This window comes from Neolamprologus brichardi, unplaced genomic scaffold, assembly GCF_056152115.1.
Source record: "Neolamprologus brichardi isolate AB-2024 unplaced genomic scaffold, ASM5615211v1 NODE_ptg000008l+_length_2720982_cov_1, whole genome shotgun sequence".
Classification (NCBI taxonomy): Eukaryota; Metazoa; Chordata; class Actinopteri; order Cichliformes; family Cichlidae; genus Neolamprologus; species Neolamprologus brichardi.
This window is the reverse complement of record NW_028270135.1, coordinates 7,501-30,177: the sequence shown is the minus strand read 5'-3', so window position 1 is coordinate 30,177 and position 22,677 is coordinate 7,501. Positions and strand designations below refer to the sequence as shown.

Here is a 22,677-nt window from a genome sequence, read left to right as displayed (position 1 = left end):
AGGGCTAATATTTGGGGCCCACTTGGGAAACCCAACTGGGGTCCAGCTAATTTTGTCCTCAGTTTCCATGGTGGCCCCAAATGTGTTTGCCCAGATGGATTAATGATGGGACCCGGATGGGCCCCAATTTACATTACTTTTGTCATTCCTAACATTTACACTCCCATGTACTTGGGGAGGGACTCGGTGTCTTACCTAAATGTGGTCAGGGGAACGGTGGACTGAGATTGGCAGACATCCTGCTCTATCAGCTGAGCAGCAGGTGCATTTCTGTTCAACTACTTTGAAATAAACTGAACACTTAGGTTTCACTGATATCTTCATATTGCCTTACAGTTTGAATTAACTGTGAACTGTTGTGCATTGATTTAGTGGATAGAAAAAAAATTGAGGAGCCGAGAAAAAGGCTCCCAGGTAAGACATAGTGTAACAAAGATCATTTATTTTACTGTATAGCAAGTTCTATTATTATTATTATCGTTATTACAGTTGAAATAAATATTTTATACAAACGGTGCTTATTTTACGTTTTTAGACACTGGGTTGTTGTGTGGCCTGTAGAGTATTATTCGACTTTTAAATGTTCACATTAAAATAGCTTTCAGTCACACTTCTGCTCTTTCCTGTGTGATTTTATTTTGTAAGCCACCAGAAGCCTCGCTGGTTGTGATAAAGCTGTTCCGTGTCTTCTGCGGAAAACATCCGAGGTAAAATAATAATAATAATAATGAAATAAATAATAAAAATAACATTAATAATAATTAATGTTAAAACAGTGGGGGAGGGGGCGGAGCCACCGGGCACGGCTACTTTCTGTGACTCGTTAGATTTCAGTTATCGTTTCCACCTTCATGTGAATGCGCTCGTGCGGAGCTCCGCGAGCCGCCGCTGATATCTGTCTGAGGGGAATAACGTTAGCACCCACGGGAGACGGATGCTTTCACGGTAAGCGCTGCATCAGCACACACTGTGGTGTCACAGCTCCACGGAGAGCTGCCAGTGAAGCAGGTGAACACGCAGGACACAGCAGACGGCGAAGAGCCGGAGTGGAAATCACGTCCGGATAAGTTTCCGCTCGAAGAAATAGATGCTAACGCAGCCATAGAGACAGGTTTGTTGCACAGCTACCGCGTACCGCCCGAGAACCCCACGTCCTTTTGTCCCTGCGAGCACCGTGGACGTGGAAATGTCCTCAGGCAACACAAGCCCGCTGGTTTTTGTTTGTTTTTAGTGTGGTTTACAACATGTGTACCTGTCGGGGCGCAACATGTAACACGGTAGGCCCGCAGCGGAGAGCCTCGCTCTAGCGTGGGGAGACCCCAACGCCTGAATGTGGCCGTTTCACTCCGCCTGCCTTTAACAGAGGTGCGAGCCCAGGAAACAACCATCTGTCTGTGCAGCAGTTACAGTTGTTAAAAGGGATTTATTGAAACGTGCAAACACACGCAGTCCACAGAGCAAACAGAGCTTCTGTATATTTAGTATGACTTCCTTTATTCGTCAGCACAGGTGAACGATCATAAACAAGCTTTTAAAACGTCTTCAGAAATAGTTCTCGGGCTTCTAGAAGCACATCCCAAAGTTCCTCATCGTTCTCACGGCTTCAGTGATATTAAAGTCTGAGTTTGGGAGGATCGTCTCCGACTGACAGTTTATGTTGTGCATTTTTAATGTGTTTGGGATCGTTGCCATGCCGAAAAATAAAGCCACTGTCCAAAACCCTTTTAGTATTTGGTATAAACTCTGACACTGCTTTTCTACATTAGTATAATTGTGGCGAGATCCCCAAACACCCAACCTGCACCTTTGACACACAGCTGCACACATCTGGAAAGCCACCGTTCATAAAGTTTTGGCATTGACTTTCAGATACTGTTCATTTGCTGTAAAACCACTTCTTCTTCTTTTGTTTACACTTGTCCAGTTCCCCTGCATGTTTTAGGGCACACAGCTCATTAAGCTGATATATATGTTACAGTTAATAGTGCTTTAGTCACACTCAGACCTGGCGCTGCTGCGATGTAGCCTTTAGTGACGTGGTCACCTGTGAGCTGGACTGGTATCCATCTTTGCCTTTGTTCATAGATTCAACTAAAATATGTAAACACATCTGGTGTAGCAAAGTGCATGGATTAAGTTTGCAGTTTAAAATAGTTGGCTGTTCATCCCTTAAGTTAAGTGCCTCGTTTATGCTTGAATGATTCGTAGTTCAGTGTTAAGATAAGCAGATTAGCAAACAAAGAGCCGTACTTTGAAAATGTTTAGGGACAAGGACTGGAACTGCTGTACAAGACAATTGAGAAGCACTGTGGACTATACTTAAAAGCCTAACTTAAATGAATTCTATCAGTGGTCAAATATAAACCCAGAAGCTTGTTCATGGCTGTCAAAAGCATGTAGTCAAGGTGCAACTTGCTAAGGGACATTTAACCAAATATTAGCGGGATAATCTTGACTGTGCGTGAGAGAAAATCCAAAATAAGTTCAAATGTTTCCCCCTCCGATTCTTGTCATTTAAAGCCATTAAAGACGTCTGCTATATAAAGTGTGACACTTCTACCTGTTGCTCTCTGGTGACTTTTCGTTTCTTTATTCAGGTCATGTGAGATTCATGGAAGTCAAAAATGGAAACCGGAGGAATGAAGGCAGCGACACGAAGAGAAAATCAGCAGAGTAAATGTTGATACGTCCAACTTTGATATGTGGCACACGGAGACGACCGGGCTCAGGTGAAACGGTGAAAAACCAGAGGTGGACATCACAATGATGAAGAGTAGGCGTGCTCAGATTGGACCTATGAGAGAAGGCTAAGCAGGTCAAGTGACCTCAGTGGATGGAGTGACTGTGGATGCAGGGAGGACTACCTGACAGTCAGCACTGCTGTGATCACGGCCACATGTGGGCTCCCCTCACAGGATGTGAACCCGAGACTTCAGCCGGTGTTTGATTTATGCTTTCTTTGAAAGAAGACGGGAGCTGCAGCTGAATGTGACCATGCCTCGCAACCGAGCCTTTTCTGAGCCCGAGTATTCTGCTGAGTATTCAGCAGACTGCTCTGTGACGTTGCCCTCTGACCCCGGGCAGGCGGTGGGGCGAACACACGAGGTCACGGTGCGGACCTCGGGATGCTGCCTCTGTCTGCCGCGCTTCATGCGCCTGACCTTTGCGCCCGAGTCCTTGGAGAATCTTTATCAGACCTACTTCAGACGGCAGAGACACGAAACCCTGCTGGTGCTCGTCGTGTTTGCGGCGCTGTTCGACAGCTACATCATCCTCATGTGTGCTGTGGTCTACACCGCTGATAAGCTGGCTTCTGTTTTAGTGGCGTCGGTGGGGCTGGCAGCAGATATCGTTCTCTATCTGCTGTGCCGCTTTGGGCTGCTGCCAGACCGCATCTCCCGGCGGGTGCTGCCCTACGCCCTGTGGGTGCTCATAGCCGCTCAGATATTCTGCTACCTGGGGCTGAATTATGCTCGCTTCCACCAGGCCAGCGACACTGTAGGCTGGCAGGCTTTCTTCAGTTTTTCGGTTTTTCTGACTCTGCCTTTGAGACTGACTCCCATTGTGCTCATCACCACTGTGTCCTGTGGGGTCCACACCCTGGTCCTGGGTGTCACCATTGCCCAGCAGCAGCAGGATGACATACACGGCGCAGCACTCGGCAGACAGGTGAGAGTTGAGTTGTCTGTTTGTTAATGCATTGAATTCCCTGTGTCTAATGGCATGCAGCCAGATGTAAGGCAGTAAAATATTTCCACTGTTTCACAGGGATACTAACTAATACTGGATAAGCTGGTAACTATACACAGATTACACAGTTGACAGAACAACCCGCAGAGTCCTCTTTGTTGGTTTTCTTTTTAAAGAACGTTTATTTTCATATATTTTGTTTTGAAAGAAGCAGCAGTCGACTACATGACAAGTTATTATTAACATCAGTGCCACAGGTCTGCCCTGACAGTATGGACGAGTCATGAAACTGCTTTATGAACAGGAAAAGTTTCACCTTTATGGTAAAATTATTATTTCAACTTGTCAGTATCTAAATCTGCCATTCACATATAGTCATTGTAATCAATACTTTTTATATCTATCAATATAAAGTATCAGGGAGAAAGTAAATTATTCCACTTCATATGCTTCTTTTAAAATGGCCACTTTGTCTTTTTCTCAGCAGTTATTAACACTTCGAGAAGATATTTGTCGTAAACATACAAACCAGTTAGTATATTACCTAAATATACAGTATCAGCACTAGGGATGCACCGATACCGATACTGGTATCAGGTATCGGGGCCGATGCTGTAAAATGTGTGTGTACTCATACTCGTAAAAGTTAACCGATACCATGAACCGATACCAACTTATTTCATTAATCAGAGGGTGGCTTGTCATTTCTGTTGTAGTTTTTTAGATTGGCCACTAGGGGGACATCCCGCGCTAAACAGGCACAGGGTTAGGCGAGTGAGACTGGCAGCTCCAGATAAAAAAGAGAAACTGGAGGCTGCTGTAGCTAGGCTAAACAAAATGTCAGCAGTGTGGAACAGCCAACTTTAACTCAGGTTTTGGAAAAGCGATGAAAAATGTCAAGAGAAAATCCACGGGCAGTTAAAATAACAGAGGCTCTGACTCATTTTATCGCTCTGGATGACCAGCCAATGCCGGTCGTGGAAAACAGAGGATTGCACCGTCTTCTCAGCATACTCGAGCTGCGATATGAAATTCCCAGCCGCCCATACAGTGCCAATAGTTCAGTGATATTTTGTAAAATTACAATGTGGAGACTCTGCAATAATTTAACAGAAGTGCTTATTTTTCACTTGAAATTTTTGTGGTCATTTTTATTAAGATTTTATTTTTTATCGGCAGGGAGTATAATAAAACCTGTCTTCCAATTCATTGTATTTGTGTGTGTGTGTGTGTGTGTGTGTGTGGTAGAAGTATCGGTTTTTGTACTCTGTATCGGCAAGTACTCAGATCCAAGTATCGGTATCGTTGCATCCCTAATCAGCACTACAGTCAATCTCAAAACCTAGTGTGACTTTCATTTGTGCCGCTGCCTCTGTTGTATTATTAGATCCAAATATGTCGTTTAATGGAAAAGCTAATAAAATTCTTCCATGAAAAGTTTCTCCACTGGCTGAACTGGAGGTGCTGTTTTTGTTTTAAACACATATTTGTATAAAACTCACCTATTAGTGTTACATTTGCTTCTTATGTCCCATTTGACTTTGTCTTTAATGAGGACAAAAGGGTTTTTCCCCCTAGTGCTTTGTTTTTTTTAGCAGAGCAGAGAATTTGCAACGCAACATTTCTAAACATACTATTTTCATTATTTCTATAGAAAACCTAAATAATTTCTGCTTGCACGCGATACAAGAATTATTTCAGGAACAAAAAATGGCTGTTTGCATGGTTTCTCTCCAGCTTCCTTCCACAGTGCAAAGACATGCAGTTAGTGCGTTACAGTGTCTCTCAGTGTTAGCTTTGCATGGTGACCTGTCCAGGGTGTATCCTGCCTCTTGTCCTATGGTAGCTGGGATAGGCTCAATCCCCCCGCAAACATGCAAAGGATAAGCAGAAGATGGCTGTGAACCAAAGAAGTTATCACCCTGCTGAAAACGCCACCTTTTTATTGAGCTACAGCTGAAACCAATGCTGTGCAGTCATGTGCTTTAACTTTTCAATGCACAATGTAAAATCAAACTAAAGCTGAGGCTTATCTTCCAGTTTACACACTTTATAAAAACTTCAGCAAGCAGAGTTTGTGTAGGTGAAATCCTTTCTTGGGTTTCAGAAGTGCTTGAATTTTGGATGTGGTGCTTAAAACTGTATTTCATTCACAACATACGAGTATTTGATTGCATAGTTTGCTGATCAGATGGAGAAATAAAATGAGTCACAAAGGCTAAAAGAAGCATTTCTCCGCTGGGGCGTGCTTTGCACCTCTGCGTCAGTCAGTCTGTTTTAATGAGTGTTGGCTGGAAAACGACAAATACGAATTATGGATAAGACGAGGACCGAATCCACGCGTAGCCACATGCAAAGTCTGCAAAAAGGATTTCCACAGTGGGGGAGTCTGCATTCTCGAGTCACATGGAAGGTAAAGAGTAAGTAATGCTAATTTGTTTATTTTCGCTAGTTAGCAAATTCACAGGATAAATTGTGAGTGTGATGCAATAAAGCAGTACTAGTGATAATTTATGGACTATGCTGTTAACCTAGCTAACATTACTTAGCAGCAACAGTGACTGTAATTAGTTCCCTCAACTGAAAGCTTTAAATATTAGCCCAATATAACCAAGGCTTTCTGAATAAAGGCTATATAGCAGCAAAGTCGTCACCGACCAAATAGAAGAGCACTGTTTATATTTGTTTGTCTTACAATTTGCAGCTTTTTAAAGTGTTCACTTGGTTCCTTTGGGAACACTTTGAGGGGTTAAATAGAGCTGAGAATCCCAATGCAGTCTGTGATCATTTAGGACTTCAGCAATAACAAAGAAACAAAGTGAAGCATATCACTGATGGTTGTATTGGGATAACACCTGTCTGCTATTTTTTGGTCGTATAGAAGCATCAATATCTGATAAGAAGACTTCAACATCCAGCAGGTTTGTTTTTTCAGTCGACAAACAGAACCTCAAACAGTAAAGCTACATCTGCATCAAGATCCAGCAGCGTTGCACACAGTCATCTAATCCACATCTAACTACCACCAATACCACAAGCACTATTCCCACAAAAATATGAGATTATAGGGGACATTTCAGAAGCATGTTCCCTTACAGTGACAGCAAAGGAGAAAAGTGAATACCTCCATACGTTTGGGATTGCTCCTCATTTCTCCTGAAAGCTAAAGCCAAGAAAAAGAGTCTGGATATGTTTGATGAAAATCTGAAAAGGGGAATGAAACGTCAGCTCGACATGCACATGAGATTCTGGAATGACGAATGTCTGTATTTGTATAGCGCTCTACTTGGTCCTAAGGACCCCAAAGCGCTTTACACTATACACAATCATCCACACACTGGTGATGGCAGCTACATTGTAGCCACAGCCACCCAGGGGCGCACTGACAGAGGCGAGGCTGCCGGACACTGGCGCCACCGGGCCCTCTGACCACCACCAGTAGGCAACGGGTGAAGGACACAACGACCGAGACTGTCGGAGCCGGGGCTCGAACCGGCAACCTTCCGATTACAAGGCGAACTCCCAACTCTTGAGCCACGATCGTCCATCGTAAACTTGCAGTGCCTGGCATCATTTTCCGCGGGTCATCACGACGCACAGCAAATGTATGAGAATCAGCAGCTGAATCAGAATCTGATTCAGCTGCTGATGGACAGTCTAAATGTGGACTGGAAGACCTCACTAGCCCAGCATAAGACTGATGAACAAACAGGCAAAACAATATGAACAGTTTGGTTTGGATATGCTGCACAACGCCGTGCATCCACAGACTGGGAGCTGGGAAATGTTTTGTCAAGCCTTTAATGGCTTTTCAAGAATGTTCCAGCATGTAGGGACGACTACACAGAAGTCACCGGTTCCTCTACCCTTCCTCTTGACTCCTGTAATCTCAGCGTGCCCTTCACATGCTGTCCTTTCTGAAAATGTATAGAGAGAGAGTCCTAGAGGAACACATGAAGAAGAACTCAGAAGGCTTGAGTTCAGGCAGAACTGCTGCTGTTTTTGTTGAAGATGGTCACCAAGCAGGCGATGGTTGAGAACGTTGAAGAGCATTCACTGGTTGCTTAGAGGATCAATATTGACCATGTGAATCATGTTGGTTTGGTCAACATAGTCTACAGAAAGGAGCTACTGCTCTCTGCACTGCAGCCAAGCAGAAGTACCACATATGTCTTGAGGACCAAAGACATCTAAAGCAAGATGAGCAGAAAGCACAAAAAAGCAAAGCACTCATAGAGGAGATAACAGAGATAAAGCCATGGAGGAGGCTTTGAGGGTTCTCCTAAAGCCTGCTGATCAGAATGCAGAATAAGCTGATTGTGCTTCATCTCAAGTCCAACAGGCTTCAAACAGCTGCAACAGAAAATGAAAAAAGTCTGGAGGATTTGCAGAAACAGCTAACTGACAAACTCAAGGAACTCTAAGGCTGCGTTCACACTGCAGGCGAAAGCGCATCAAATCCGATTTTTTTGACCCTCTGCGACCATCTATCCGATCATGGTGTGACAGTGTGAACGGCACAAATCCGATATTTTCAAATCCGATCTGGGTCACTTTCGTATGTGGTCCTGAATCTGATACATATCTGATGTTTTAGAAAGCTGCTGTTTGATGGTCATGTTGCATTAAATCCGTCTTTTACATCACCGACACAAGACAGACGCCAATTATCAGCGCCGGAGAAGACATCGCGAACGCTTCCTGACCATCCGGTGAAACTGTTGGGAAGACAACGTTGGAGAAACGTGAACATTTTATTTGTTCTGTATAATCTGCAGATTCTGACAGAAATCTGTAACTATCCTTTGAAGCACCGCTCCTCTAAAACAGCAATAAGGATCATTATTAGGTTATTTACATTATTATGTAAATAACAAAATAACTTAAAGCAAAAATTGGGAAACGTGAAGTCTGAAGTCTTTATATTAAGGCCATCAGTCAAACATACTGTTTGCTCTGGGTCTAAACAGAGCGCGTTGTGTGTGACGTCTTCTTTTGTGCATGCGGCGCTTTGAGCGTTCACACTAGAGCGCGTTTGCTGTCACATTTTATTTGTAGTGTGAACGAGCAGACAAAACAATCGGATTTGATCAAAAAATCAGAATTGAGCATCAAGACCTGCAGAGTGAACGCAGCCTGAGACACTCGTTAATTGGCCCTGCTCTAATTGGCGTTACTGTTTATTACTTTATGATGTTTGGTGCAGTTTTCTTGTTTTGTGGGTTGTTTCCAACAAGTCCTATAACAAGTTGATTTGTTCACATTTGAGCGCTTCATTTTTAAGTGAATTGTGTGTTTTGAGTTTATATACTAGAGATGCACGATACCACTTTTTTATGTCTGATACCGATATGAATCCGATATAGTGTGTTTTTAATCAATAAAACTGTTTTTTTTTATATCTTGCTGCATTTTGTATAAGTTCATACTCAAGTTTATAAAACAAAACACTAAAGCTATTCTGTTATACCTGTATGCAAAAAAAAATTACTCTGCACCCAAAATATTTCATAGTTCAGCAACACTGATCAATCTAATAAACTTAAACCTGCACCATCCTCCCTATTCTGGTATTTTAAAGAGTACTTAGTAGAAAAATTAAACAACCTAAATAATAGGGTTGCCAACTCCCAGCAAAAAAAAAAAAAAAAAAAATAATAATATCAATAATAGGGACCCCCCCCCCCACCACCACCTCGTGATGCTTAATCGATGTAATCAACTTTAATTTAATGCAAGTGTAAAAAAATTAAATAAAATAAAAAGCACAGAAATCAATAACTTTTCTACAATAATTAAATAGATTCAACATCTTTCTTCAACAGAAGGAAGGAAAAAGTACTATAGCTTACTAGGGTATATTAGACTTAACAGTTACTATATACAGTAATGGACTTCTATATATTTACATCAGATTAAAACTTTGGTTTAAGATTCAGATAATTATTTATTAAAAGCTCGACATTTTAAATGAGAATAAGAAAAGTATGTCTTTGTGCCCCCTTTTCCCTGTTCATGCCCTATCGGCCCCCCTGGCTAAACTTTGCTAGATCCGCCCCTGCACAGTTACGTCAGCTGTAGAAAAAGATCCTGGTGTAGAAATAATATTAAATAAATTCTAACAACAGCTTATCAAGGTTAAACGTGCTGCTGTTGTTCAGCCGCTGGTTTCCTCTTTCTGGTGCAAAGTGAGACAAAAACAAAGAAGAGAGACGATCAGCTGATCATTGATCAGTTTCATGATTGAAGTAGCAGCAGGAGAGAGAGAGAGAGAGAGAGAGAGAGAGAGAGAGAGAGAGAGAGAGAGAGAGAGAGAGAGAGAGAGAGAGAGAGAGAGAGAGAGAGAGAGAGAGAGAGAGAGAGAGAGAGAGAGAGAGAGAGAGAGAGAGAGAGAGAGGCAGTCGCTCCATATATCTGTTGTTAAGCTTAACGTGGGAATGCTTTACAAACATTCAGAGATGAACTTACACACTTGCTTTACTTCTCTCTGGGATAACTTCCTAAGAGATGAAATGCTGGTTTGGTAGCGACGCTACAAATGCTCAATCAGAGCGCCGACAGGTCTCGGACGCCACAGCCGGTCTATCACGTGACGCGTACTGCTCCGACGTGCTAAGGTTATGAGCTGAGTTGCGCCATGTCGCAGGTGAACTAAATCCAGTAATTTAGGTCAGTATCGGACCGATACGTAATATCGGCTCGGTCCATCCCTGTTATATACTATATGCAATTCAATTCAGTTCAATTTTATTTATATAGCACAACAACAGTCGCCTCAAGGCAGATAATGCAACCTTTAGCCTTTGCAGTATGATGAACTTCTAGGATTATTTGTGTTAATTGCTTATGGTCTTACTGAGGAAACGTGAAATGAAATATGCGTTTTTCTTGTTGTTGTTGCACCATATATAAATATATACACTGTTAGGTCCATATACTCAGCAACTCAAAAAGACCTGGACGTCCACGGAAAACAACAGCAGTGGATGATCGCAGAATCATTTCCATGGTGAAAAGAAACCCTTCACAACAGCCAACCAAGTAAACAACAGTTTCCAGTAGGTAGTCATATGGATATACAAGTCTACCACAAAGAGAAGAAAGTAAATACAGATGTTTTTCTGCAAGGTGCAAGACACTCATAAGTCTGAAGATTAGAAAGTATATACTGAAGTTTGCTTAAAAACAAACAAACATTAACATTACATTTTTGGAGAGATGAAATCAATATCCACCTCTACTGCAATCATTGCAAGAAAAATATGAAGAAGGTGTTGAACAGGTCATGATCCAAAGCCAACACATCATCTGTAAAACACAACAGAGGCAGTGTGATGGCTTGGGCATGCATGGCTGCCAGTGGCACTGGGACACTAGTGTTTATTGATGATGCGACACAGGACAGAAGCAGCCTAATGAAGTCTGAGGTGTTTGAAAGACAAACTGTCTGCTCGAATCCAGCTAAAGCCAGTCAAATTGATTGGGCAGTGTTTCATAACACAGATGGACAATGACCCAAATCATACCCACAAACAAACAACAACTGAAAGCCGCTGCACTAAAGGCCTGGCAGAGCGTTAAAAAGGAGACAACCCAGCATCTGGTCATGTCCATGACGTCAAGCTGTCATTGCAAGCAAAAGGTTTTCAGCCAAGTACTAGAAATGAACATTTTATTTTCATCTGTTTAATTTGTTAATTACTTTTGAGACCCTGAAATGAAGGGATTGTGTTAAAAAAATACTTTAGTTCCTCACATTTAATGCAGTGTTTTTGACCCAACCCACTGAATTAAAGCTGGAGGTCTGCACTCCAACTGCATCTGAGTCGTTTCATTTAAAATTTATTGTGGTAATGTACAGAACCAAAACTAGATAAAAAAGTTGTCTATTCAAATATTTAAATAAATAAATAAATACATTGACTTGCCCTATCTATTTTTTAGGGGTGCAACGATACTCGTATGGATATTGAACCGTTCGATACAGTGCTTTCGGTTCGGTACGCATATGTGCCTATCAACACAATTTAAAAACTGGCATTGTCAGATATGCGGATGCAGAACCCACACACAGGACTCTTTAAATGAAGATAGTGCGTTTATTTACAGTGAGGTGAGTGACAAAGTGCACTATATTTTGGTGACATGGTGACATGAAATGGAGACATGGTGCCCCATGTCTCCATTTCCTCTGTTCCCAAAACCCGTGCGTCAGCTCAATCCACCTGTTTCCGAGATCCTGCAGGAAACACCACAGAAGCTGTTGTTAGAGGACTCCATGTAAGCCGACAATCACACACTTCTAAATCTGCTGGGAAACTGACGGTTTCTCAGACGACGATCTTTTTCTTCTTCCAGAATGTGAAGAAGAAAAGTCTTCCATCACGTTTCTTCTTCACATTCTTTTTCCCTGTGATGAAGTGGCCTTTATGCGAGGAAGCCTTTTGGATGGTTACAAGACAGCAGCAATACATATATACAAACAATACATTCAAAACAAGAGAAAGACCTGCTGGACAGGACAGGTCCAACCATAGAGAAAAGAGTACCATAGTAACGTTAGCTAGCTGAGGTATTGGTACTCTTGCCGAGCTCAGTGAATGTTTATGCAGTTAATCAATTAGTTGTGTAGTTTTGATGGGTGACTTTGGATTTGTGGGAGAAACATTAATATAAAGAAACTGTCAGTGTCAAAAAACACTATCAAACAAAACCCCTCCTTAAATGTGCAATTACACATTTGGAATAAAAATTCATTCCCTTTCATCCTATTAATTTTCTTCCACTTATCTGATTCAGCGTGGGGGGAGCCTGTCCCTGCTCTGGGGTAAACCCTAGACCAAAGAGCTACACAGAGAGACGCACAACCATTCACACTCATACATCGACACTACAGGCAATTTAGAATCACCAGTTAGCCTAATAACACTGACTGCATGTCTTTGGACTGAGAACAAACTCACAGTGTGGTGATTTACAGGATTTCCATTTGCTGTACTGTTTTAAATATATGTGAATTTTTAAAAAGTAAGTTGTGTCATTTATAAACTTGTAAGAGTGCACAGAAGTGAAATGATGAATGTACTCTCACTTCTTGTTTTCCAGCTTCTAGCCAACCTTGTGATTTATGTTTGTGCCATCACTGTGGGCATCATGTCGTACTACATGGCTGATCGGAAACATCGGAAGGCCTTTCTGGAGGCGAGACAGTCACTGGAGGTCAAACTCAACCTGGAGGAGCAGAGTCAACAACAGGTCAGAGGACAGACACTGTGTGCACAGGCAACTTGTATCTTTGACGATTCGTTTTATTACTCATCAACTAAACCTGAATATTTAAGATCCACGATGATCAACTGTTAGTGTGCAGAATTATACAACTAAATGCAAAACAGAGATTTCCCCATTTCACCTATTTTCATCTAAGTGAGAATTCAATTCAATTTTATTTATATAGCGCCAAATCACAACAACAGTCGCCTCAAGGCGCTTCATAGATACAGAGAAAAACCCAACAATCATATGACCCCCTATGAGCAGCACTTTGGCGACAGTGGGAAGGAAAAACTCCCTTTTAACAGGAAGAAACCTCCAGCAGAACCAGGCTCAGGGAGGGGCGGGGCCATCTGCTGTGATTAGTTGGGGTGAGAGAAGGAAGACAGGATAAAAGACATGCTGTGGAAGAGAGACAGAGATTAATAACAGATATGATTCAATGCAGAGAAGTAGAATAATAATAGAAATCTAAATTTACAAATAAATAATGTCTTCTGCCTTATCATGGTCGCGGTGGGCTGGAACCAAGAGGCCGTGTACAGCCTGGTGAGGTCGCCGGTCTGATGCAGGGCTGACATAGACAAACGACTTATGGGCAATTTAGAATCACCAGTTAGCCACTGATTGCATGTGTTTAGAATGTAAATAATACATTTAAGATAAACTGTAAATTCTATGCTCAAAATCAGTAAAAAAAAAAGAACTTATTTAAATGTTGCTGCTTTCACTTTCACCATTTCTTCCTTGTGAAGCGTTATGAACATTCCAGCTTTCCTATATGTGTGAATTGCTCCCAAAATGTGTGTCTGAGCACTTTTTCAATGCATGCGGGAAATTGCTGTGGTGGGCAGATAAAATAAAAATGAGTATCTCGCTCTTCAGTGCACCCTTCTGTTTCACTGTTTTTGTCCCTGTTCGTATGTGTGCAGGAGCTGCCCAAGTCCACAGTGAAGCACAAGCACAGAGAACAACACGACCAAATATAAGTTATTGTGTGGCTTTATGAAACCAACAGGGCTTCATAGATGTGTTTCCTCTGTTTGTTTAGATAGCAGCACTCACTTTGGAAAATATGCACACATTATTTGTATGTTGGCGTGTTTGTCTGAGCTGTTACCATATCAGCAGTCAGCTCCCTTCTGCTGTTGCATCTGTGGCCGCTAGGCTAGGCTAGGTCTAAATTACTATTATTTATGGAACAGATGGTGTGTGTGTGTGTGTGTGAGCAAGTAAGAAAGAGATGTCAAGTGTGAATGTGCTATGAGAAGAAATTGAGAGGAAAAGTAACCCAACAGTGGTGATAAACATGTGAAAGAAACTCCCAGAATACTGATGGAAGAGCATGGGCTGGTGAAAGATGAGAGCTGCTGACCAATCAAGAGGCATCTGACTGGTGATGGTTGCCGAGGCAACCAGCCTCCTGAGTCAGTGTCAGCTGTAATCACAGAGCCAACCTATTCAGCTGTTTGATCCTTCTTGGCCTCTCTGTTGAATTTTGATAACAATATTGAAAGCTGCTGATGCCTGTCGGTCTGTGTGCACTTCTGTGAAGGTGCGTTTGACATGTGTAAAAACAATAAGTGTGTGTGTGATGTATGCTTTTGTTTTGTTTGAGAAAAGCACTTGTTGGATCTGCCAGTTATCCCTGTAAAGGGGATCTGGACTGGCAGGGTCAGTGATATTATGCAACAGGGAATGTAGGAACTGGACTACTGAGCTGGTGATGAGAAGATTTGCCTCGCTCTGCTAAAATCTGGATGTCTACCCTACTTCCTCTGACTGGGTATCCTTGCAGCTCAGTGCGATTCGTGAACCACACGACTAACTGGAGCTCTTCTGTATGACCCATGCACCTCATAAAATTGACCAGGTTACTCTTTAGTGGGTAGGAAAAAGGATCTGTTCATTGGCTGTGCACAACCCGCAAGAACTTTTTGAATGATGATGCTCATGCACAAGTTTTGACCTTTACTATTTCACAAAGAGTGAATAAACACAATTTAGACTTTTGAATGAGGATATTTTATCTATACAATATAGTAGGACCAAAGCCAAAGCTTAATCAAATAGTAATAATCACTTGATCAGATCACCTAAATTTTACCCTAATCTAACTAATCTACTTTATGCTATTGATCTCTGAGATTAATCTTAAGAACAATGAGAGAGAGGAGGCACATCCATGCTGTGCCCAATAATGTCCAAATGGGGAAGCAGAGACTCGCTACAAAGTTTGGTGAGCTTTGAGATGGCAATCCAACATCCTACAGAAACAAGTAGAGAAAAAGCCAAAAATCCAGAGTGGTAAAGTCCAGAGTGGTTAATCCTCTGGTGCTTCTCGCTGATATTTCCAACTGTGAACTCCAAAGTCTGTTCTTCTGATGTTGTTTGCCACTTCTTTGTGGAAAATTAGAAGAAGAATCCCAAACCTTTTCAGCAGCACTTTATATGCTTTTGGTGATATCCATCGCCTCCTCTCTCTCTACACTACTAATATTTTCCATGCCTCACACCTGTTTTATACGTGCACATGTGCACTCATGCACACGCTCAACCTGTCCATGCTGTTGGCACATCTAGTACGTTCATGTAACTTGCTCCACTGTTCTTCCTCTTTTCATCTCAACACACATAAAAATCAGTACAAAGTTCAAGTATTACAACCATTTCTATTTGAATGTTCACATATAAACCCTGTTATAGCATTCTGTACAGCACTCTTTTGGATTTCCTTGACACACTGCAGCCTCACTGCCTAACAGTTTGGAGCTAGTCAACCTGTAAACACAGCAAGAGGGTTGGGGTTAGGGTGCCTTTGTCATTAAGAGACATTTAGACCTTCACTCATCTCCCTTATGTATTGCTCACTGTAGTTTCTTGTGTTCTTTTCTAGGAACTATTTTTACATTCTTAACGTTGCTGCCATTTCCTAAAAGATTGAGAAAAGTGCAATAATGACCTAGTGAACAACTAGGGTCTTAGGTTCCTTGGTCAGATGAGAACCTTCCAGCAATTTCTGGATCTGTGGCTTGAAGATGTGATTGGTTAATTTTAATTTTTTTTTTAAATTTATTTCTGATTCCTGCCTTTTATTTATTAATAATAATAATAATAATGGATTGCATTTATATAGCACTTTTCTAGGCACCCAAAGCACTTTTTAAGCACACTTCTAGTATGTGTTACTATGACCCTGATGAAGGCAACAAGCCGAAATGCGTTGGTCAGTCAATAAAGTTGTTCCTCTTCCCTTTAAGTGTTGCTGGAGTCTCAGTTTTCATCCTGTCAATGCACCTTTGAAGCAGGTAAAGTTGTGCCAGAAAATCCTGCTGTGGATCTGTGGCTTGGCCTCATTCTCTTAAAACAAAATTTAATACGCTTAAATACCTTATCGTGGTCGAGAGGTTTGTGTGTCCCAGGGATCCAGGGGGCTATGTTGTCCGGTAGGGCCCCTTGGTAGGGTCTCCCATGGCAAATTGGTCCTGGTTGAGGGTGGATATCGTAGTATTCCCTCAGCTTGCTGCCTGTACGTTGGGGTTTCTCCCAGTGGATTAGAGGGTTTGTTCCATGCGCCTTCGGGTCTGCATTTGTGTGCCGAGTGGCAGTTCAGAGTACCCAGCCTTCTTGGAGTCTTTGGGTAAGGTGCTTAAGGGTGCACCGCATGAGAACTCAGCTGTCCTACTGAGAGACTTCAACACTCATGAGGGCAACGACAGTGAGACCTAGAGGGGTGTGATTGGGAAGAACTGCCTCCCGGATCTGAACCAGAGCGGTGTTTTGTCGTTGGACTTCTGTGCAAACCACAGTTTGGCCATAATGAACACCATGTTCGAACATAAGAGTGTCCATAAATGCACGTAGCACCAGGAAGCAGACCTGCGGCCATATGTTCTGGACGCTCGGGTAAATGGACGGTTCTGAGCTGTCAACTGATCACCACCTGGTGGTGAGTTGGGTCAGGTGGCGGGGAGGATGCTGAACAGACCTGGCGCGCCTACATGCATAGTAAGGATATGCTGGGAATGCCTGGCAGAGGCCCAGTCTGCACACCTCCGGAAGAGCTTCAACAGCTTTCTGAGGGAGACTGGGGACATTGAGTCTGAATGGACCATGTTCAGCATCTTCATTGCCGCACTGAGCTGCAGCCGCAAGGTGGTTGGTGCCTGTCATGGTGGTAACCCCCGAATCAAATGGTGGATACCAGAGGTGAAGGGAGCCACCACGCTGAGGAAGGAGTCCTATTGGGCTGAGTTAGCCTGTGGGACTTCAGAGGCAGCTGACAGATACTGACAGGCCTGAAGCAAAAACTTGGGTTTGGGAGGAGTTCATAGAGGCCATGGAAAAATACTTTAGAACTGCCTCGAAGATATTCTGGTACGTCTTACATGGAGGAAGCAGAGTCTGGGGACGAGGGTGATGTCTCCAGGGGCGAGGTCACTGAGGCGGTTAAACAACTCCTGGGGGGGGATGAGATCTGCTCTGAGTTTCTGAAGGCTCTGGATGTTGTAGGGCTGTCTTGATTGACACGCCTCTACAATGATGCGTGGAGATCAGGGGTGGTACCACTGTATTGGCAGACTATGGTGGTGGTTCCCATCTTTAAGAAGCGGGACCGGAGGGTCTGTTCCAACTACAGGGGGATCACACTCCTCAGCCTCCCTGGGAAAGTCTATACCAGGGTGCTGGAGAGGAGAGTCCTTTAGTCGAACCTCGGATACAGGAGGAACAATGAGTTTTTTGTCCTGGTCACTGGACCAGCTCTTTATCCTCTCAAGGATACTTGAGGGTTCATGGGAGTTTGCTCAACCAGTCTACATGTGTTTTGTGGACTTGGAGAAGGCATTCAACCGTGTCCTTCGGAGTGTCCCGTAGGAGGTGCTGTGGGGTGTCTGGCCCATTCAGTCCTTATACGACCGTTGCAAGAGCTTGGTCCACATAGCCGGCAATAAGTCGGACTCGTTCCTGATGGGTGATGGGCTCCGCCAGGGCTGCCTTTTGTCAACAATTCTGTTCATGATTTTTATTGACAGAATTTATAGACGTAGACGTAGTATAGAAGTGGCGGAAGACTTTCACTTGGATGAACTCAGAATTTCATCTCTGCTTTTCGCGTTATGATGTGGTTCTTTTGGCTTCATCGGGTGGTGGCCTCCAGCTTGCCTTGGAACGGTTTGCAGCCGAGTGTGAAGCGATGGGAATGAAAATTAGCACCTTCAAATCTGAGGCCATGGTCCTCAGCCAGAAAAGGGTGCAGTGCTCATTCCGGGTCAGGGATGAGTTCCTGCCCCAAGTGGTGGAGTTCAAGTATTTCGCGGCCTTGTTCACAAGTAACAGGAGAAAGGGAGCGGGAGATCGACAGACGGATTGGTGCTAATGCTCCAATGTGCATGGCAAAGTGTCCTTGTATTCAAGCCAAATAGAAAAGCAATAGGATAGCCAGTGTCTTCTCTGTGAGGGACCTGATTATTACCAGTGTTGTTTTCTAATATGCTCTGTCTGCTTTTGTCCTCCACAGGAGCGTCTGCTCCTCTCCATTCTTCCAAAGCACATAGCTGATGAAATGCTTCAGGACATGAAGAAGGGGCCTAGTCAGAAAGAAATGCAACAGTTCAACACCATGTACATGTACAGGCATGAAAATGTCAGGTAATTTGGTTCCTCTATAAACTTAAACCATCAAGGGTTCTGCATGTCTGTGAAGTATGAGTCTTGTGATTTTTGTCAAGGTTTGGGGATTTGGGTTTTATTTCCTTTGGTAAATCCTTGTTAATATTTGGCTCTGGATTGGTTTGACCTGTGTTGTCTTTCACACCTGTTGCTTATCCCCAGTTACACTGCTGTATTCACTCAGTTGCCCACCACAACTGTATACTCTACAACAGGGGTCCCCAATCCCAGTCCACAAGGGCCGGTGTCCCTGCAGGTTTTAGATGTGTCCTTGATCCAACACAGCTGATTTAAATGGATAAATGACCTCCTCAACAGTTCTCCAGAGGCCTGGTAATGAACTCATCATGTGATTCAGGTGTGTTGACCCAGGGTGAGATCTAAAACCTGCAGGGACATCGGCCCTCGTGGACTGGGATTGGGGACCCCTGCTCTACAATTTCCACCAGTGTTTTTGGACTTTGTGTTACTTTTGATTTCTTTGCATTTGAGCTATCAGAGTGTTTTACAAACTGCATTTTGTCCTGCTCTGGTTTTTGGCATTGTTCCCAGCTTCATTGTTTGTGACCGCTGCATGTTTTAAAGGTTTGGATTTTGTATATTTATTTTTCGTGTGAGTTGCATTTGGGTGCTTTCTCTCAGTTACAATTCTAAATTGGCTTTAAATGCAGCTTGTACTCTAAAGTGCTTTAATAGTCAGTAAGACTCGAGTGAAGCTATAAAATATATTGATGATGCCTTCACAGATGTGCACATTACTCTTATCATGTGAACAATGCTGTTCAAAAATGAGTTTACATATTTCTTAAAAGAAAAGTTTTGCCTTTTCATGTTTGACACATTGTCTGTAAAAGAACAAACAAACAAACAAAACAGTATAAATATAAATCATTGCATTCTTTATTTACAAATTGCTTTCTGGAACATGGCTTGTATATATTTTAACATTAATGGATAAGAATATTGTGAAAAAGAGGCCACTAACTTAAAAATGAAAGCCGATGGTCCTGTTAGATTTGCTTATACTAAGCTTCTTCTTGAATTATTGAAAATGTGCATGAAGAATTTTTTTAATGTAGCTGTAGAAGAATGATGTCAGTAATGTGTATTTGTTCTCTTTCAGTATTTTGTTTGCAGACATCGTGGGCTTCACCCAGCTGTCGTCTTCTTGCAGCGCTCAGGAGCTCGTCAAGCTGCTTAATGAGCTCTTTGCCCGCTTTGACAAACTAGCTGCTGTGAGTATCACAGTGTCAACTAACTAAAGTGATGTCATGGTTATTTGTTGTTATTTACATTTTTCAGATTTAGACTGAAATCTTTTATGGAGTTCATCAAGATTACAAGAAATACTCATTTAGAATCCACCTCTAAGCTTTATGTGATTTATGGGAGGTCATTTGAAATGATTGTCACATATCAGTTTGTTGGAACAATGCTTCTTGGCAATAAATATTATTCCATTGGAAAAAGCCTGTCCATTTCCCCTCCAATGGTGCCACCTTTGCTAATGAGAAACCGCTGGTTGTGCTGTTGCTTTGATCTCTGGTACTCAGGTGCTGACAATCAGATACAACAATGGTCTGCTACAAGGCACGCCACATTTGACTGATCTGGATCGGGCTTGTGCCGAGGGGCATCTTCAAGCTGGTGTTCTGTAAAACCAAGTTGCACCAATGTGCCTTAAATGCCCTTCACTGTCAGGCCTGTTTGCAGTGGTGTCGGCATCACGTAAACTGGAACCTGAACATGAGGAGGAACATTATGCTCTGTAATGAGTCCAGATGCAGTCTACTGATATGTTCATCTATTAACTTGTAGGGTAACAGCTTTTGTTAGAGGCGGTGTGATGGTGTGGGCCAGCATCTCCCTCAATTATCATTGGAGCCAAATCTCTGTGCAGAGATACCAAGATGTGTTTCTGTAACCAGTGGCGATCCCATATCTCCAGTCTAGTACTGAAATATGTCTTCCAAGATGACACACCCCCACCGGCCTCAGTTGGGCGGTGGGGGTGTGGTTCTGTTGCTCAGCTGCAGGGGAGGGGTGGAGCAGTGCGTTCAGGGTGTGTTGTCAGGGGAGGAGTTATACGTCTGACCTCAACATCCAATCATGGTTCCCCTGTAAAAGATGTTGCCAGGATCTGAGGTGGGAGGTGTGCTGTTTGTGGTACAGGAGCAGGGCAGCTGGAAAGGTGCACAGTGGAAACCAATAAAGACCAATAAAGACCATTAAAGACGTGGAAACTGCAATGCTGCTGTCGGGTTCATCGTTGTCACAGCGGTGCCAAAACCCAAGTCGTGGCATGGCGGAACAATGACTGGCCCAACCAGTTAAGGCGTGGGCCCAGATGTTGGTGAGCTGCCAGCTGTGCAGTGGGAGCTGCCAGCTGTGTTTTGTGTTGGAACAGCTGCAGGACCGGTCTGTGCACCAGACGATGTTGGAGAGTCTGGTCGCTCAAGGTGGTTCCTTGCTGACACTGCCGCCGCCCCCACCCTCTACTGAATGGGGGAAGGAGACAACCCCCACGCCTTCCTGGAGGTCTTTCGCGCCATGGTAGTGGCGTGCCTATGGCCAGAGGAGTGACCGCCTGTTCGTGTACATCAGCAGGAAACTGTTGGAGTGGGAGGGCAGGTACAACACAGTAGAGAAGGAGTGCCCGGCCATCTGGTGGCCATCTGCCCTTTTACCCTATGTTCGTATCATGCCCCGCTACAGGAGGAGGTGCCAGGCTTTTTCGCTGTGTGTGGTTCTTTCACATGATACTGAGGTCCCTGTTTGTTAAAAGAATAAACTGTTTAATTTCCAATATGGCAGGTTTTTCATGGGCACGGTCCACGTATGTGGCTGCTCAATCCAAACGTGGCACCGCAGTAAGGGAACACAACAGGCTTGTCAGTGGTGAAAATATGTATTGCCAAGAACAAAACACATAAAGTTGTTTTACAACAAAACTTTCTGACTTTTTGTGGTACGTTGATATATATCCATGTTTAGCAATGGTTGCTGTGGTTTCATGTCACAGTGGCTCAGTGTTGCTGTCGGTTTATTATTATGCATATGTGTTTATTTTTAGATGTAGTCAAACAGGCCAACATGCTAAGAGCATAAATACTCTCTGCCTCTCTTCCACAGCATGTCTCATGTCCTCTCACCAATCGGCTTGCTGCACATGGCTGCCCCTCCTTGAGAAACTTTGATTGTTCTGTCTGTATAGTTATAGAGTCTTTATCTTACAATATAAAGCACCGTGAGGGCAATGTTGTTGTAATTTGCTGCTTAATAAATAAAATAGATTTGAATTGTGAACAACAATAAAATTAAAAATTGTAAAATTCAGGATGCAGACAACACATTTGAAGCTAATGGTAGCTGATTCAGTAATGAGGAAATCTGTGAGGAAACTCACAGCAAGGAGTTTATTTCTACCTGCAACACAGGACCTAATCCCTGAAACCTCGTTCAGGGTCGGGATAATTGCTCAATTAGAAAAAGCTGCTTTTGGCTGTTGCCGTGTTCACACGGGATTGCCACAGTGGGTAGCTGCACATGTTTGATGCCCTTGCTGACATTTGTGTCTCCTCCCAGAATCGAACAGGATTTTGTTTGTTAGCCGATGTGTGAACTACAACACTGTGGAGGGCTAATTCCACTGTGACACTGTGAAAACCATATTTAGAAAATAAACTTTGTTTATTGAGATCTTTTGACGTCTAACAGGATGTGGGTGCTCTATCTGCAGGCACGATTTACTGTTCTGTATGCCGTTCATTGTTTACAGTCCAACACGACTCGTGCCAGAGTCCTGGATGTTACCTACAGGTGCTCATGTGCAAATATTTCTCTGTAGAGATCCTGTCTTAATTGGTATGAGGCTGTACCCCAGTTTGTCATCATCTAGGAGCATGGCTCCGTACTGGCTGTGAACATGTACCCAGGTTGTGCATGAGCCCAAATGTCAAAGTTCACATAAGGTTTCACCAGCCTGAAACTAACTTTATGGGTGACAGTAGAGCTCTGTCCTTCTAGGTTGCCTAGCTTAATATG

At 43.1% G+C, this 22,677-nt stretch overlaps 1 protein-coding gene across 1 annotated transcript in view; it reads left to right on the top strand.

The window, feature by feature from the left end:
* Positions 1-814: 814 nt before the first annotated feature.
* Positions 815-22,677, top strand: part of LOC148094759 (adenylate cyclase type 3-like) — a gene marked incomplete at its 3' end in the record, with an annotated part of 24,240 nt that continues 2,377 nt past the window's right edge. Inside the window, 5 exon segments of the mRNA XM_087837152.1 lie at positions 815-1,111; positions 2,598-3,669; positions 12,796-12,945; positions 18,482-18,612; positions 19,757-19,868. Of these exon segments, the coding sequence (XP_087693278.1) occupies positions 2,995-3,669; positions 12,796-12,945; positions 18,482-18,612; positions 19,757-19,868 (1,068 nt within the window).